Below are 16616 nucleotides of genomic sequence, written 5' to 3'. Positions count from 1 at the left end.
TGGTTGGAATATGAGCAGTGGGTGGAGAAAACAATAGCTACTTTCCGTATACAAGGTTCGCCTGGAAAGTAATGTGACTAAATGTACAAAAACTAGTTTATTGATCTGAATGGTACAGTGCATAAAAGTTCTTCAAGATAGGTCCCCTGTGCCTCAGTATATTTTTGCCAATGATATTTCTGAGCATCATAGTAGGTGTTCCAGAAGGCCCGGGTTGAAATATGTTTAAGGGCACATGTAACATTATCTCAAAACTACGTCTCTTCGTCAAGCTGAAGGCAGGGTGGAGGGGGGGATGACTGCCGGTACAATTCGAGACTATTGGAGGCAGAGAGGGCAACATTACAACATTACCATGTGGTTTTTTGATAGGACAATCCCTCAACTAAAGGCAGTGTGGCTGATCATTGTCTCACTGGTACTTCCAGGAACAAGCAATATGTTGTCTGATGTCCCACCTTCCCTTCCCCCAGGCCTCACCCCCCTCCTTTCCACCAGCCTTTGACTTTTGTACATAAAAGGCAGCATTGGTGGTCTGTCTGGCAAGTACAAACTCAGGGTGTACAGTACCACTATCATCAGAAAAGACAGTCAGCACTGCCTTCACTTTGGATGCGCCCATGTGTGCCTTCTTAGGGTGTAGTGACTGTGAGGTGTGCCATACAGAGTTCTCTCTCTCTCTCTCTCTCTCTCTCTCTCTCTCTCTCTCTCTCTACCTCAGGGTAATAATTGAAAATCCACAACTCTTCCCCTGTTATAACATTGTTGAAAATAGTAGCATCATTTCTATACAATTCCAGAAGTTCTCAAATAAGCACTCAGTTAGACTTAAGGTTGTCATTCAAAACTTTTGGGGTCAGTTTTGCACATACGTCAATTATAATCTCAAGGACCATAGTTTTGGGTGTATCCCAAGTCTGAATTTAGAAGCAATGTGCGCACGCGCGCGCGCGTGTGTGTGTGTGTGTGTGTGTGTGTGTGTGTGTGTAACTTTTCCCCCCATAGTTTTCAATAGCTCCAAATGCATTGATTTGTCTTTACTCCTTATTAGTGTGGTAGTGATGGTAGTTTTCAGTTCAAAAATTACTTTGATGAACTCTCCGTGCTACTCCATCCTGTGCAGGCATTCTCACCTCTGCGTAAGTACTTACATTCCCAGGAACTTGCGTACTTTAATTAACCTTCGATGATTTCTGAGTCTTCTGACTGGTTTGATGCAACCCGCCACGAATTTCTCTCCTGTGCCGACCTCTCCATCCCAGAGTAGCAGTTGCAACCTACGTCCTCAGTTACTTGCTGGAGATGTTTTCCAATCTCTGTCTTCCCTCTACAGTATTACCCTATACAGCTCCCTCTGTTACCATGGAAGTAATTCCCTGCTGTATTAACAGATGTCCTATCAACCTGTCCCTTCTCCTTGTCTGTTTTCTTTTGATGTCCTCCTCGCTCCATCCATCACTGGTTATTTTGCTGCCTAGGTAAGTATATTTCCTTAACTTCATCTACTTCGTGACCGTCAATCCTGATGTTAAGTTTCCCAATATTCTCATTTCTGCTGCTTCTCATTACTTAAGTCTTTTTTTGATTTACTCTCAATCCATATCCTGTTTTCATTAGACTGTTCAATCCATCCATCAGATCATGTAATACTTCTTTACTTTCATTCAGGATAGCAATGTCATCAGCAAATCATTGTTATGTCCATTATAATTATCTGGGTTGTTATGCCGTGGTCGGTTGATGAATTTTGTCTCAATTCCCAACGTTTCGTCTCCGACTGCGGGAGACATCTTCAAGGGGGTCCGTAGGTCGATGGAAGGTCCAACACACCCACTGGCTCGCTACTGTAGCGTACACTCCCACAGACTGCACTACAGCACCTTTCCCTGCTCCTATCCAGCTATGTGTGTCTGTTCTCTCCTCACACGTTCTGTATCCCCACTACCCACCACAGCTGAGATTGGTACTCATCTGAGCTAGCCTCAGGGCCCGGAAGTGCATGTGATTTGTGCATGTACAGGTGTGTATGAGTGTGTGCTTTGTACAGGTGTGTATGAGTGTGTGCTTTTTAACATTCAATGGTCAACTCTGTCTGTTAGCTTATCCAATAGTTTACTTTTAAATCTACCTGTCTGCTTCTAAACATTTCTTCTACGTGGTGACTGGCAATCAGTCCCAATTCGTATTGTTATACCATATCAGGCGTGGTGTGTTGATTCTGCACTGGGGACGGCTGCAACATTTATCAATCAGAGGTGTGGTGCTGTGGCTCTCAAAAACGTTTACAGGCTATATCTGCTTTCTGTTTCATAATATACTACTAAACAGCACTAAAAGTCCAAGTTAAGATCTATAGATAGTATGTTTATCCACCAAGGATACATTTTGTGGTACTTAAGCACTCCAAATTGTAATAAAATGACATGTTTTTGATAGGTCTTTAATTTGGCACATTACTTAAACTGCTTATTTTTGCAATACATGAGTTTAAACGTGGAAACCGCCAAAAGTGGTGTGTTAACTACACTTCGTGCTTAATGTTTTTCATTTTTTTCAGTTCTCAAATTCTGACACACAAACTTTTTCACCTATGTTCAGTCTGTGGCGTTTAAGAGATCTTTCAACAAACCGGCAATGTTTGTGTGACGTCACGAGTCCTGTGTGTGATTGGCTGTCAGGAGCAAACTGAGCAGCGGCCTTGTCGATTTAAGTGTTCGAGACAGTAACTTGCCGTATTTGATGATTTTCAAATTAATGCTTATGTATTACGAAGATATGCAGTTTTAAGTGATAGACCACATTAAAGATCTCAGGTGTTGGGTGCCACTCTCATGGCACCCTTCCTGTTTCCAGCATCAAAGTGATACACACAGGTTTTGTCACCTGTAACAATCTGTGACAGTAAGGTCTCCCCAGACAGAGCAAGGTGGTGCAGAGGTTAGCACACTGGACTCTTCTTTCGGGAGGCCAACGATTCAAACCTGTGTTCGGCCATCCTGATTTGGGTTTTCCTTGATTTCCCTAGATTGCTTCAGACAAATGCCAGGATGGTTCCTTTAAAAGGGCACAGCCATTTCCTTCCCCATTCTTCCCTAATCCTAATCCATCTCTCATCACCTTATTGTCATTGGGATGTTAAACGCCAATCTCCTCCACCTCCTCCGAGATCTCTCCGGTGGCCTCAAACTGCTTCAGCATTTTAGATGAAATGGCGTTTCTTTGAACATTATGGTCTGTTCTGTGCATTTGTGAAGCCCACCTCTAACACACTTTTGAATATCCAAGTCACTGCACGTGCACTCCAAATGCTCAACAGTGCCTGTAGCATCAATTGTCAAATTTTGATGCACCATCAAGAATAAAGCCTTCTTAGTGTTTTGTTGTGTCTGTGATGTGACATCCAGAATGATTGCAGAACTCTGTTTTTTTTCCAGATGCTTTAACTGTCTTTACCTATTGCCCAACTGTGCTCCTAGTAACTGCATAGGTATGAAACACTGGATGTTCACCACAGTATATTTTTCTGCAACTGTTGCTTGTGTTTTCAGTGTATTGCGTAGAGCCATTTTGATGGTTCACTATGGTTGCAGCTTCTGTCAGAGTTATTTGCAACTTCGCATGTGTCCAGAAGAAACTTCAAACACCTAAAAGATTTTTTCATATCTATTAATTGCATTAAAAATATAAAAAAATAACAATAAATTTAAAAAATAGGGCATTATTTATTGAATGACCTTCGTATATTGTGAAGCAGATCCACCTCGGAGCTGTGCCCTTTTGTAGTATTGTTCTTCACCTCTGATTGCTCTGAAGATAAGAGCTTAGGTCTGTAGTGGCCTGCCTGTGGTATTACATTTGTTAGACTGATCTCTTGACCACCTTTGTACAGTGAACTGTGTTTTGAATAATGTTTAAGCATTTAATTGGAATCTTATTGTAAAAATTTCTGTCATAGGAGGAAGAAGATTCGGTGTCTGCTGGAAACGTCTCAATCTGCGTCGATGGCTCTCAGTCATCTGGCGAATCGGTAAGTTAACTCGGTTTACGCAATGCCTGCGGGGAGCAATGGATTTCTCTATTGAGAATGCCTGCTGTTTGGCAGGTGTGTGGTATGTTGAACTAGTGAAACACGGAAATGACATCTGTGGCTAAAACTAGACCTTAGAAAAACTAAACCTTAGTTGTAATTAGTGTACAGGGACTTGTTAAAAGGACGACCTACTTGTATTTTGAGAGATAAGGCTTAAGTATATTTCTGAAAGTGGGATATTTTGTATATGGCAGCTGGTTCATATGAAAGGAATGTCAAGAAAGTGTTAAAATTACATGGAGCTAGAATGGCTGGTCAATACTTCACCTTCACAATATGAAATTCCTAGTGCTGTCAGTTGAAACACAAAATGGCCTCCCCAGTTTTGCTTTCCTTTGCTGTATAATCCTGGTTGTTTACTAATGTGAAATGTGGCTTCACAGTTTTTAAATGACCACAAACTTCGGTTTCAGTTCCTGCAGTTCTCTGTTACAGTAGACATGTAGTCAACACTGTCGTTTTCGTATTCCTCATTCACTCAAAATAAAGTACTTTCGACTCAGTTAACCATTCAAAATACATTTCTCATTATTGTTCATTACATATGATTATCACCAAGCAACAGCCAACTCCCTTTCTTTCAGATACAAACTTGAACTGTTTCCATTCCCCACCCCCCTCCCCAACACAACCCCAGTTCTGGAATGCTGTAGTCCTGGGAAGTTTGATACCCACTCCACGACACGCCCTCCCGATATACATGACAAGTGTGGAAGCCGTGCATCATCCTTAGGTGCCCCCAGAACATGCACTAAAAATGAGAAAATAAATGGTTGACAGAATTAATCTGATAATTTATTTCCTTCAATAATTTTGAGTTGGCTTTACTATTTATGTGTCAGGTCCTCATTCACTATCATTAGGTAGCTAGGAGTCGTAAGAGTTGTGCAGCATCAACATTGAGGGTGGAATGGATCACTACGACATTCGTAGTCTCAATAGGTGGGTGTCCTTCATCGTGTGGTTTGAGCCCAGTCCCTCATGCCTTTCAGACAGATCCCTCTTCCCTATCAGGAGAATGAACATACATGTGTTCCAAATGCAAGGAGTAGTATTTTCTACCCTAAGTGTCCCTATTCACAGTAATGCAATGGATCTGGGTACTTGCTTTAACTCTTAGCAATACAAACACGTTTTCAGTAACATATACTACCTGTGACCAGTTGGGGGGGGGGGGGGGGGGGTTGCTACTTTATGCATGAAAAAAGTTAATTGCTCTTTTTTTTTGACAACACACAAGATACTGATCTCTAAGTAGGGTCCAGAACCAGAAAATATGTTTAGCACTGTCTTCAAAAACACATTCTGTATTTATACGTATTTAATCTTATCATCTTGACTAATGTCTATTTGAATTAGTAGCAAAAGCCTCTACAGAACACTAGAAGAAAACCTTAGTACAATTGAAAAATATCACAAATATTTGAATTAAAATTAAAATACTTTACCAAACAGTTTCTGATAAAAATTATTCATCACTTTCTTCAGAATGTACTTCACTCTTGGAGTATAATAAAGTTTTCTTGTTGTGTTTACCACATCTTTATCATGTACAATTGTTGCAGAGTGTTGTTGTTTTGTTCACTCTGTTGTGCTTTCCTGCTTTTGACTGGCTTTCAGTAGTACACAAATGAAAGTATCAAGACACTGCTGGTATCAATACATACCTTTACTAAAAAGATTAAAGTAGATGCCTTCTATCAGCTTCAATCTCTCTGTCTTTGTTTTTAAAGTTCATACAGGGTGAATCACCTAAAACTTGCTCTGCAAATATTGCGGAAATGGAAAGTGCTTTTGATGTGAGGTTTTCACAGAATGGCTCAGCAGTCAGGGGCTCGTATTGTTAGTCAGTCAATGGATTTTAATAATTCTTAGAAAGCGTTTTTTTCTGCAAACTTACATTTCTTTTGAATGGAACAATGCCTATTGACATTAACAAACTAAAAGTAAACTTAAATGTCAGTGGTGTTTGTTGCAGGATTCTAGTGCGAACCGTTTATGAGATATCATATTTTGAAAAGTTACTACGCCGACACTTGAACAATACATGTGGTAGCACACACAAGTGCATACACTAGTTACGTTGATTCTGACCAGTAATGAGACAGTTGACCATTACTGGTTACATTGAAAATGGTCACCGCTTCCTGTCTGGTTTGGAACGATTGCTGCACACATGCTAGCATTTCAGAGGAGATGCCTGAGCAGGCTGCAGTAATACATCATTGGATATCATTGAATGTAGGTGGTACATGCTTTTAGACAGCGTCTTTCAGCTTTCTCTACAGAAAAAGTCTGCAGGTGTCAAATCGGGGGAACAGGCTGGCCAATGTACAAATCCTATGTGCCCAATCCAACAATTTGGAAACTATTTGTGAAGACAAGCTGTAGTACTTCGTGCACTATGGCTGATCAGCCATCATATAGGTACCACTGGTGTGTCCTAGTCTGCAGAGGAACATCTTCTAGCATTTGTGGAAGATGGTCTATTAGGAGGCTGCAATATTTGTGCACGTTCAGTGTTCTATCTATGAAAAATGGACCTATGCACCGATGGTTCACTATCCCACACCACATGTTTACACTCCACAGATGCTGACATTCCACCTGACGAAGCCAACGTGGACTGTCAACAGATCAATAGTGCATGTTTTGGCAGTTCACCTGGCCATGATTGGTAAATTCAGCTTCATCATTGAGCAAGATATGTGATACATTTGGAGTATCCTGTTTTAATGCCCATGTATAGTAGTTTCCATGCAGCTGTTGATGGAGAGAGATTTGATGGGGATGGAACCTATGTCAATGGAGAATGTGTAGAACACTTGCCTGACTGATGCAACTTCCTCATATGATTGCAGAGGAGCATGGGAGCTAACATGCAGATCAACTGCAACAGCAGCAAGAACAGTAATTTATCCTTCTTCTGTTGTCACTTGTTTTCTTCATTATGTTCCCTAGGTGTTACATTACCTCTTTCACGTAACTGTTTAAAGAGATTGAAAAATAATTGCCGAGATGGTTGAGATCTATTGGGATACCTTGCCGCATACATGGTACAAGAACCAACTGCATTCTTCCTACATTCTCCATAAACCACACGAATATTGGCTATTTCTGCATTGGTAAATTCCTCTTCCTGACGACCTGCTGCGTGGACTGTTATACACTGACTGACGATCAGGTTGCAGTGCACTCGAGGAACACACAAGCACATTATAAGCAAGCAGAACAACATAGTAGCTAGCAACTACGCAGGTTGAACAGTGCAAATAAGTATCGCTATGGAAACTTTTCAAAATACAATTTCTCATAAACTACTTGCACTAGAGTCCTGCAACAAACAATATTGACATTGTAATTTACCATACTTTTAATCTGTTAATGTCAGTAGATATTGTTCCATTTAAAAAAGTGTATCTTTGTGGAAAAAAATACATTTTACTTATTACAATCTGTTGACTGGCTAACAATAAGAGCCCCTGACTACTAATCCACTCTGTGAAAATCAACGCATCAATAGCACTTTCCATTTCTGCAATATTTGTGGTGCAAGTTTTAGATGATTCACCTTGTATACAGTAGAGAGAGATAATCTATTTTCACAACTTTTTTAAGAATAGTGTAAGCATTAAATTGAGCAATGTCTTTATTTTCATTACAGGTTACAATTAAAAAAAAAAAAAATGAAACTTGGAATTATGGAACAGTTAATCAGGAAAATGATTGATTGATACCCAAAAGTTTCTAAAGTAAATTCTTCTGGCCATCACTATCATGACACATTGCGTTGCTTAGATATAATTTCCTCGGACAGCTTTCTATTATCAAAATTTTTGAAGCTTTATTGTCACAAAGTAAAGTCTTTGATTTATGCACTACTTCCATCTGTGTTGTTATGTATTTATAGCAACAAATAATTAACACTCTATTCACACTCTGATTAAGTAAATAATTTTACCTTGATGTACTTGTGAGGCATTACCTTAAACCCATATTGGTGCATGTAGTATTTCCTGAAGACTTCAAATTTTGAAACACATTTTGCACCTCACTCCATTATTGTCCAGTTTATCAAAATACTGCCGAGTTTCACTTTTGGTAGGTACCATTCTGTCTGCTGATTCGTAATCCTTGCACTTGAACTGGTTTAAGCACAATACATAATCAGCACTTATTCAGTTGTCGGCCTGTAGTGCTGGCGTGTTCAGTTGAGGAAAATGTTGTAACTGACCCGTACTTCCAAAATTTTGGGTAAATAATAGCACTTTGATAAATCGTTACTAGAATAATTTGATAAGATACACTATGTGATCAAAAGTATCCAGACACCCCCAAAAACATACGTTCTTCATATTAGGTGCACTGTGCTGCCACCTACTGACAGGTACTCCATATCAGCGACCTCAGTAGTCATTAGACATAGTGAGACAGCAGAGTGGGGTGCTCCGCAGAACTCACGGACTTCCAACGTAGTCAGATAATTGAGTGTCACTTGTATCGTACATCTGTATACAAGATTTCCACACTCCTAAACATCCCTAGGTCCATTGTTTCCGATGTGATACTGAAGTGGAAACATGAAGCGAAACGTACAGCGCAAAAGCGTACAGGCCGACCTCGTCTGTTGACTGATGAAGACCGCAGACAGTTGAAGAGGGTCGTAATGTGTAACAGGCAGACATCTATCCAGACCATCACACAGAAATTCTAAACTGTATCAGGATCCACTGCAAGTACTATGACAGTTAGGCGAGATGTGACAAAACTTGGATTTCTTGGTCGACCTGCTGCTCATAAGCCACACATCACGCCAGTAAATACCAAACAACGCCTCACTTGGTGTAAGGAGCATAAACATTGGACGACTGAAAAGTTGAAAAATATTGTGTGGAGACAGGGTCACAGTATACAATGTGACGATCCGATGGCAGGGTGTGGGTATGGCGAATGCCCAGTGAACGTCATCTGCCAGTGTGCCAACAGTAAAATTCGGAGCCGGTGGTGTTATGGTGTGGTTGTGTTTTTCATAGAGGGGGCTTGCACCCCTTGTTGTTTTGTGTGGCACTATCACAGCACAGGCCTACATTGATGTTTTAAGCACCTTCTTGCTTCCCACTGTTGAAGAACAATTCGGGGATGGCGATTGTATCTTTCAACACGATTGAGCACCTGTTCATAATGCATGGCCTGTGGAGGAGTGGTTACATGACAATAACATCCCTGTAATGGACTGGCCTGCACAGCTTCCTGACCTGAATCCTATAGGACACCTTTGGAATGTTTTGGAATGGCGACTTTGTGCTAGGCCTCACTGACCGACATCGATACTTCTCCTCAGTGCAGCTCTTTGTGAAGAATCTGACGATTCATCCTTGTGCTCACAAAATTAGTCCTGGATGATGCGAGCTGTGTGAACTTTGTCCCTATCATCTTGGAATACAGTGTCACCATTGGGGAACAAGCTTTATACTGTGAGGCATTTTAGTGTGGACATTTGCGTTGCTGACAATTGGTTTTGGAATTCCAACTCGGCCTGTGATTCCCTGCTTCTGGAGCTCCCTTTGTGTCGTTTTGTTGCTGACAGTGTGTGCAGTGCAACATTCATTTCTGCAGTAACTTTTGTAGCTGCCACCCTCTTACTTTTCGTCACAATCCTCTTCTGTGACCGTGACTGTGACCGTGACCGACACACACTTTCGTCCTTGTCGTGGCCTAGCAGATGATGTTTTTCCACTTTTCCTGTATGCAATATAAATTTTTGATACCGTACCTCTCGAAACACCAAACAGTTTGGCTACCTCAGTTAAGGCTGGGTAGATACACCATGGGACAACTGGGAAATCTGGAAAAAACCTTGGAATTTTTTAAAATTCCAAGAATTTTTCATTATTTTAGTTTTCATTGTGGTAATTTTGACTGGTAAGAACTGATACACTAACAGAGAATATTACTTTAGCCCACTACTGCAGAATAATATTGCAGCAATAAAACACATATATGAGAGAATAACTCCGAAGTAAAACTTTAGTGGCAAAGAAAATGTACCATTTACAACAACAAAAGACAATATACATAAAAGCTTCTGCCAACAACAAAATGTGTCAAAGGCATTAGGACAAAAACTATGCGATATTTTGTAACGACAGACTGTTTTCGATGAGCATGGTGTCACAACTGTTTAGATTTTTAACAGATTGTGGGAAAATATTGCAAATTGTGGTTTGAGAACTGCTAATTTTAGAATAAATTTCCTTTTATGCAAGACTAGTTATGTTACGCGTGAGAATGTCCAGTGGATTTCTTAAATTGAGGAGCATTTGAGTTTCGTGCAAAACTAAACACTTTGGAGGACCAGCAACTTGGAAAAATTTCAGGATCAGAAAACCAGCTATTTATGACATTATTTTAAATTGTACTGACACATTTGTAGAGCGCACGAAAAGATCATGGTGCGTCCACAGTTCTGAATTGTTTAGGAGAGTAATTTTAAAGTTTGAAACTTAATTTCGAGTGCACTAATGGATAAAATTAAAGAATTCCTAAGTCATTTGGGAGCACTTTTTATATACATTAAATTTAATATAAATAGGTACCTTGTGTATTTAAATTGTAGTTTTATTGGCATAACATTTAAAGTCATACGATTCATTACAAGGAAAAAGTGATACTTGTATATAGTGCGGTAGAAGATAGCAAGTAAAACTGTATTTTTTGCTAAACATTGTGTGTCATTATATATTTTAATGAAAATCAATGTTTGAAACAAGAAAGCTTCTTCTTATTAAACAATTAATGTTTTCTGTTTGAACTTTAGGTGATAAAGTGGTAATAAGAAAAAATATAATATCACTTTGTCGCAAAGTGCACTTCTCAGCCTACTGTAAAAGGCTTGTGTAAGTCACTCTAGCTTGTTGTTGGAGCATTCCTTCAAAATGTGGAGGTCCTGATAGTTTTTTTTTTTTGTATTGCCAGAGGACCTGTAAAGACAAGTTATTATTATATTTATAATAATTATTATTAGCATTATATAAAATTATTCTAAAATAATAATTTATTGGGTTTTTATATTTTACCATCTGTAAGCAGGAGATTGGTATTTTTCAGACCGCTGCTCTTTACATTATTATGAATCTGTTGAATGATGTGGCAATTTTGCTTTTGTATAGTTTATAAACTGAGTGCAAAGTTGATGATTTTTCTTTTATTTTTTAAACAAAAGCTATTTTTGACCCACTTTTACAAAAAAAGTGTCTTCTACAAACTCTATTAAAGAGTTTTCACAAGAAAGGCCATGTTCTGAACTACCTAAAATCTGTATTTGCATTTGAAATGTGAGCATATAAGACCCTTAAAAGCATCAACAAGTTGCAGGTGCATTGAAAATGTCCCAATTCGGCTGGTACTCAAATTAAATCTGAAATCTGTTATTATGTTCTACAATTGTTTGGTACTGTCTGGCGAGGAATATATCAAAAGTCTCTATGACTAGGAAGTGAAGTAAATACCGAATAACTCTAAAAACTCCAAGAAAGGGGTGTTTTTGTCACAATTCATTGTGACATATTTCATCTGGTTTTTCTGCTATAGCTACAGAATGAAACTGGTTATTAACTTCACAATTTAACTGTGCATTACCAAAGCAGTGGAGATTGTTGTAATAAAATTGTTGCGTAACATCTGCAGCATACATTGTGGAAAATTTTGGTCTAGTTCACAGCAGTCTGCCTTACGTGTTTTTGAATTGATCCATGTTGTAGAGAATTATTGTGTCTTTTTGTTGTGTAATGCTAGTGATGTACTACTTTAATTCTGGTTTATGGTATAGCGTACTTCGTGTTAGCTTAGTTTGCAGTTGATATGGGATATCAGTGTACACATGAAAAACCATATAAATGTGTTTCTATGGTCCGTGGTGGCTTAACCATTGCTGGTTCCTTTAAAAGTTAGAAAACGAGCATCTCCATCACCATAGGAGCCACATCCAGTAGCTGTGCAACAGCAGCCTAAAGTGAGTTTCTTCACCATAGGTTCCCAACCCTGATAAGGGCTTCTTTACACAGGATCCCAAACCGATCATACATTTCTATAAGTGCCAGAGGCCAAAGCTAGGAGAGCTAGGATCCTAAACTTACGTTTGCTTCAAGCTACTTGCATTTTTTACAAGTTTCATTAATTAGCTGTAGAATGTCTCAAAGAAAACTATACTGTTGGCCAGATGTCGGAATTAATTTTGATAAGGTAGAACCCAAAAAATTACATTTTTCAAATGTGATTACCTCAGATTATTAGAGCCACAAAAAAGATAAAACTTTTCTTTTTATTGGATTCCTTATTTCACTACATTTTTTATAGAAAGAGTGTTTTGTAGAGCTGAATGTTGTAGACAACTTCAAAAACAACAAGTAAGTCTACTTACTTGTATTTTTTCTGACTTAAGCTCATTTCCTAGTTGTCAGGACTTTTGATATTATTTCCACAGAGTGTGATAAACAAATGTAGAACATAGTAAAAATGCCAGATTTGAGTACCATTGGAATATGGACCCTTTCTCGTTCTTTTTTTAGGGTCTTATATGTTTGCATTGCAAAACCAAATAGAGTTTTTTAGGAGTTTTAGAACATGGCCTTTCTAATGAAAATGGTTTAAAAGAATTTGCAGAACACACTTTTTTGTAAGAGTATACCAAAAATAGACATTTTTGGCATATTTAGAAAAATCCTGAACTTTGCCTCCAGTTTGTAAACTATAGGAAAGTAGTAAGAGAATGAAATTTTATATTTGAAGACCTTGTGTTGATACATTATTATGTTTATAATTTACAGTTTTATATAAAAAAAAATATTTCCAGAGATATTACGTCTCAAAGTTGATGAAAACTCATGGCTGCACTGTTGATGGCTGCACTATGGGGTCAAACAAATGACTACATCTGTGCAAGTACATTTGGAACATGTGCAAAACTTCGCACAAAATTTCAGCAAAATCCTTGATGACCAACGGGAACTTTTCCAAAAGTAGACCACTTGGCATGGAATAGCCCCTGGGAAGAAGTTTATTTTCACCTGGTAAAAAGTGTAGTTTCAATGGTGAAATTCAAGTAAAATCCGGGAATTTTTTAAATTCTTGTCTGCATATACATACTGGGATAGGTTCACCCACATTCAAAACCACTTAGCTCTGACATAATGCACTCTGCAACTACACAGAACACTGTTCTGACTAAGACTGACACTCAGACAGGTGCCATTGTGGTCAAATAGAACAGATAAACGTGCAGGCTTGGCTAGAATCTGCATTTGTGTTCAAGCATGCAATTCTTGCAGTGTTTCCACATTTGTGTCCAACTCCTATAGGAGTAAATGCATCAGTTGAAAAGTATCAAGGAAAAAGGTATTGGAATTGAGATGGAAAGTATGTAAATTCTCTGTTTGTACATCCGAGAGACCACTTCTGGTGTGTTCACTGCACGAATCCCCTGTTCTGCCACATCAGCAGCAGTGCAAAGCCCTGCGGACAGAGTGACTCCAGTTACTCCTGGAGGCTTGTAAAACACTCGAGTGACTCAATTCCAGCTTGTGAGGCTCCTGCGTGTTTTGTAAATTGCAGAAGATTCTGAGAAGAGAATAGTCTGTGTGTTGTTGTAAGCATGAATTTATCCTGTGAACCACAGATGAACGGCAACAGGCAGAGTCCATATTCGTAGATTTCTGGAAAATGTTTACAGTGCCAATGTTAAAGAAGGTCTAAGCATCTGGATAAATAAGTGGGTTGACAACTTTTTAAGCAATTGAATCCAGTATGATGTCCCTGACAGTGAGTGTTTGACGGAGACAAAGATACGATTAAGAGTGCGCCAGGAAAGTGTCTTGGGACTGCTCTTGTTCTCTGGTTACATAAACAATCTGATGGATAGGATACATAAAAGTCATCATTAAGGTCTATAGGAGGATGGCGGATGACATTTACAGAACTTCAGCTCGGTGTGATGAATGGAAGCTTTCTCTAAATGCAGAAAATGTAAATTAATGAAGAAGAGTAGGAAAACCAGTCATATTCAAAAACAGTGGTATGTTTCCAGAATGAGATTTTCACTCTGTAGCAGAGTGTGCACTGATATGAAACTTCCTGGCAGATGAAAACTGTGCGCCGGACCGAGACTCGAACTCGGGACCTTTTCCTTTCAAGGGCAAGTGCTCTACCGTGTGAACTATCCAAGCACGACTCGTGAGCCATCCTCACAGCTTTAATTCTGCCAGTACCTCATCTCCTAACTTCCAAACTTCACAGAAGCTCTTCTGCGAAGGTTCACAGGCAAAGGTCCCAAGTTCGAGTCTCAGTCCGGCACACAGTTTTAATCTGCCTGGAAGTTTCACAGTGGTATGTTGGTTGACACAGTCACGTAGATTAATTATCTAGGCATAACATGGCAAAGCAACATGAAGCGGAGTGAGCACATTGGGTCGGTTGTTGGGAAGGTGAATGGTGTACTTCAATTTATTGTGAGAATTCTAGGGAAGTGTAACTGATCTGTAAAGAGGACTACATCCAGAATGTGACACATTCTTGAATACTGCTCCAAAGTGTTTGAGATTCCCACTAGATCAGATTAAAGGAAGACATTGAAGTGATTCAGAGGTGCTCCTAGATTTGTTACCAGTAGTTTCGATCAGTGTGAGAGTGCAATGGAAATGCCTCTTGAACTTGACTGGGAATCCCTGGACGGAAGATAATATTCTTTTTGTGTAATACTATTGGAAGAATTTAGAGAACTGGCATTGGCAACAGACCTATTGCCATCAATGTACACCTCATGTAAGGACTATGTAAATGAGAAATCAGAGCCTGTACAGAGGCATGTAGATAGTAAGTAATGCTAGAGCCAAATAACACTGTGTGTGTATTTGGGGGAAGGGGGTTTCGTGGTATGTTCATGCTGGAAAACAAACGTGCATCAAAGTAAGTCAAACCGAATATAAGTAGCAACATGACACTATCAATATCTCACAGGGTTCTTGGGTTTCAGACATAAAGTACACCGTCAGCCCAAAGTGTTTCGAGATTGGATTAATAAAAGTAGAGAAATATTATGATGGTTTTAATGCTTCAGATATTCTGCGTAGTCTCTGCCACTTGAGTATGATGTACGGAATGTTCGTGCAACCCTGTAAAAATGTCAGGAAAGTCTTCCTTTGGGATGTTGTGTGATTGGTTTATGTTGATAACACTATAGCTTCTTATTCATGGTCTCTCAATCCACCCTCCCTCTCCAGAAAAGAACTGTTGGCATTTTATATTTCAGTCAAGTCAACAGCAGGTGTCCGCACGTTGTTTATGTTCAGGAGTCAAAGTATGTGGGAAAAACCTCGCACACTCATTTTCGTACATCCATTGTTTACAGTTAGTAGTTGAAGCTGCCACTGTAGTTACTGCACTAATGTCCCCTACATGACAGGAATAAAGTCACACGCAGAAGTTCTTGGACAGGCAGTTTATATATAAAAGCACTGCTTATGGCTAGGTCAGCTGTCCAAAATATGAAATGAAAACTGTACTGGACATCTGAAAACATATCACCAATTATTATTTTCCCACTTTATTATCTTTGGTGTTATTTTAACTTCTGCTTGTCAAAAGAATTGCTAAGATGTAAATTTTCTGCAGCTACTAAAGTGAGCTATGTTGAACAAGGAATTGTGATAAGTAATGCAGTTTTAACTTTGCAGGATGATTTGGATGCCGAACGCAGGGACACTGATGCAGAGGTGGTGGCTGAAGGATTTGGCTTGCAGATAACTCGTGGTGATTTAGCTACTTTATCTGGGACGAACTGGCTGAATGATAAAGTAATGTTCTTTAATTAAATTTGTATATATGTTCACCACAATGTTAGTATTATTTTTAATCACATTTGTCATTTAATATTTGTGCCATTTTCATAATTTAAAAACTTGTTAGTGCCCATTGGTTTTTTGGTTCGTCCAATACCATTAAGAGTTGCTATTGTATGTATTGACAATTCCAATTGCCACTTACATAGATAGATGTGTTGTTGTTTGATCAGTATGTTAACTGACTTGTTACAACTATTCCCTCTCTTTCAGATTGTGAATTTCTACTTGAAACTTTTAACAGAAAGAGGGAGACAGAATAGGGAACCAGAAGTGTATGCGTATGACACATTTTTCTTCCCAAAACTGATTAAATGTGGCTATGAAAGTGTCAAGAAATGGACTAGAGTGGTAAGATTTTGTTTGAACATTTATTATGCTCTTGAAATGTTGGCTTTATAAAATTCTCAGTTGATCTATGAGGAATGAACATGAGCACTGTATGTATAATTTCATTGGTCCTTCTAATATACTGCAATAATAGTCCCTATTCAGTCAACATGCAAATGCATGTGCTTCACTTTCATTTTCACTGAGAATCATAAACTTTATTAATTAAATGTTCAGTATTAACTGTGTAGACCAGGGCTTCCCAACCTTTTCAGCTGGCAGACCCCTTCTTCAGTCGAAAATCC

General features: G+C 38.9%; 1 protein-coding gene across 1 annotated transcript in view; it reads left to right on the top strand.

Annotated features, from left to right (window-relative positions):
* The window catches only part of LOC126106372 (uncharacterized), an 88910-nt gene that overhangs the window by 55216 nt on the left and 17078 nt on the right, over positions 1-16616 (top strand). Inside the window, exons 9-11 of the mRNA XM_049912635.1 lie at positions 3956-4027; positions 15817-15936; positions 16195-16332. Of these exons, the coding sequence (XP_049768592.1) occupies positions 3956-4027; positions 15817-15936; positions 16195-16332 (330 nt within the window). The remainder of the gene's footprint in view (positions 1-3955; positions 4028-15816; positions 15937-16194; positions 16333-16616) is intronic.

Source organism: Schistocerca cancellata, chromosome 10 (assembly GCF_023864275.1).
Source record: "Schistocerca cancellata isolate TAMUIC-IGC-003103 chromosome 10, iqSchCanc2.1, whole genome shotgun sequence".
Classification (NCBI taxonomy): Eukaryota; Metazoa; Arthropoda; class Insecta; order Orthoptera; family Acrididae; genus Schistocerca; species Schistocerca cancellata.
The sequence above is the reverse complement of the archived record's forward strand: the minus strand, read 5'-3'. Positions and strand labels throughout refer to the sequence as shown.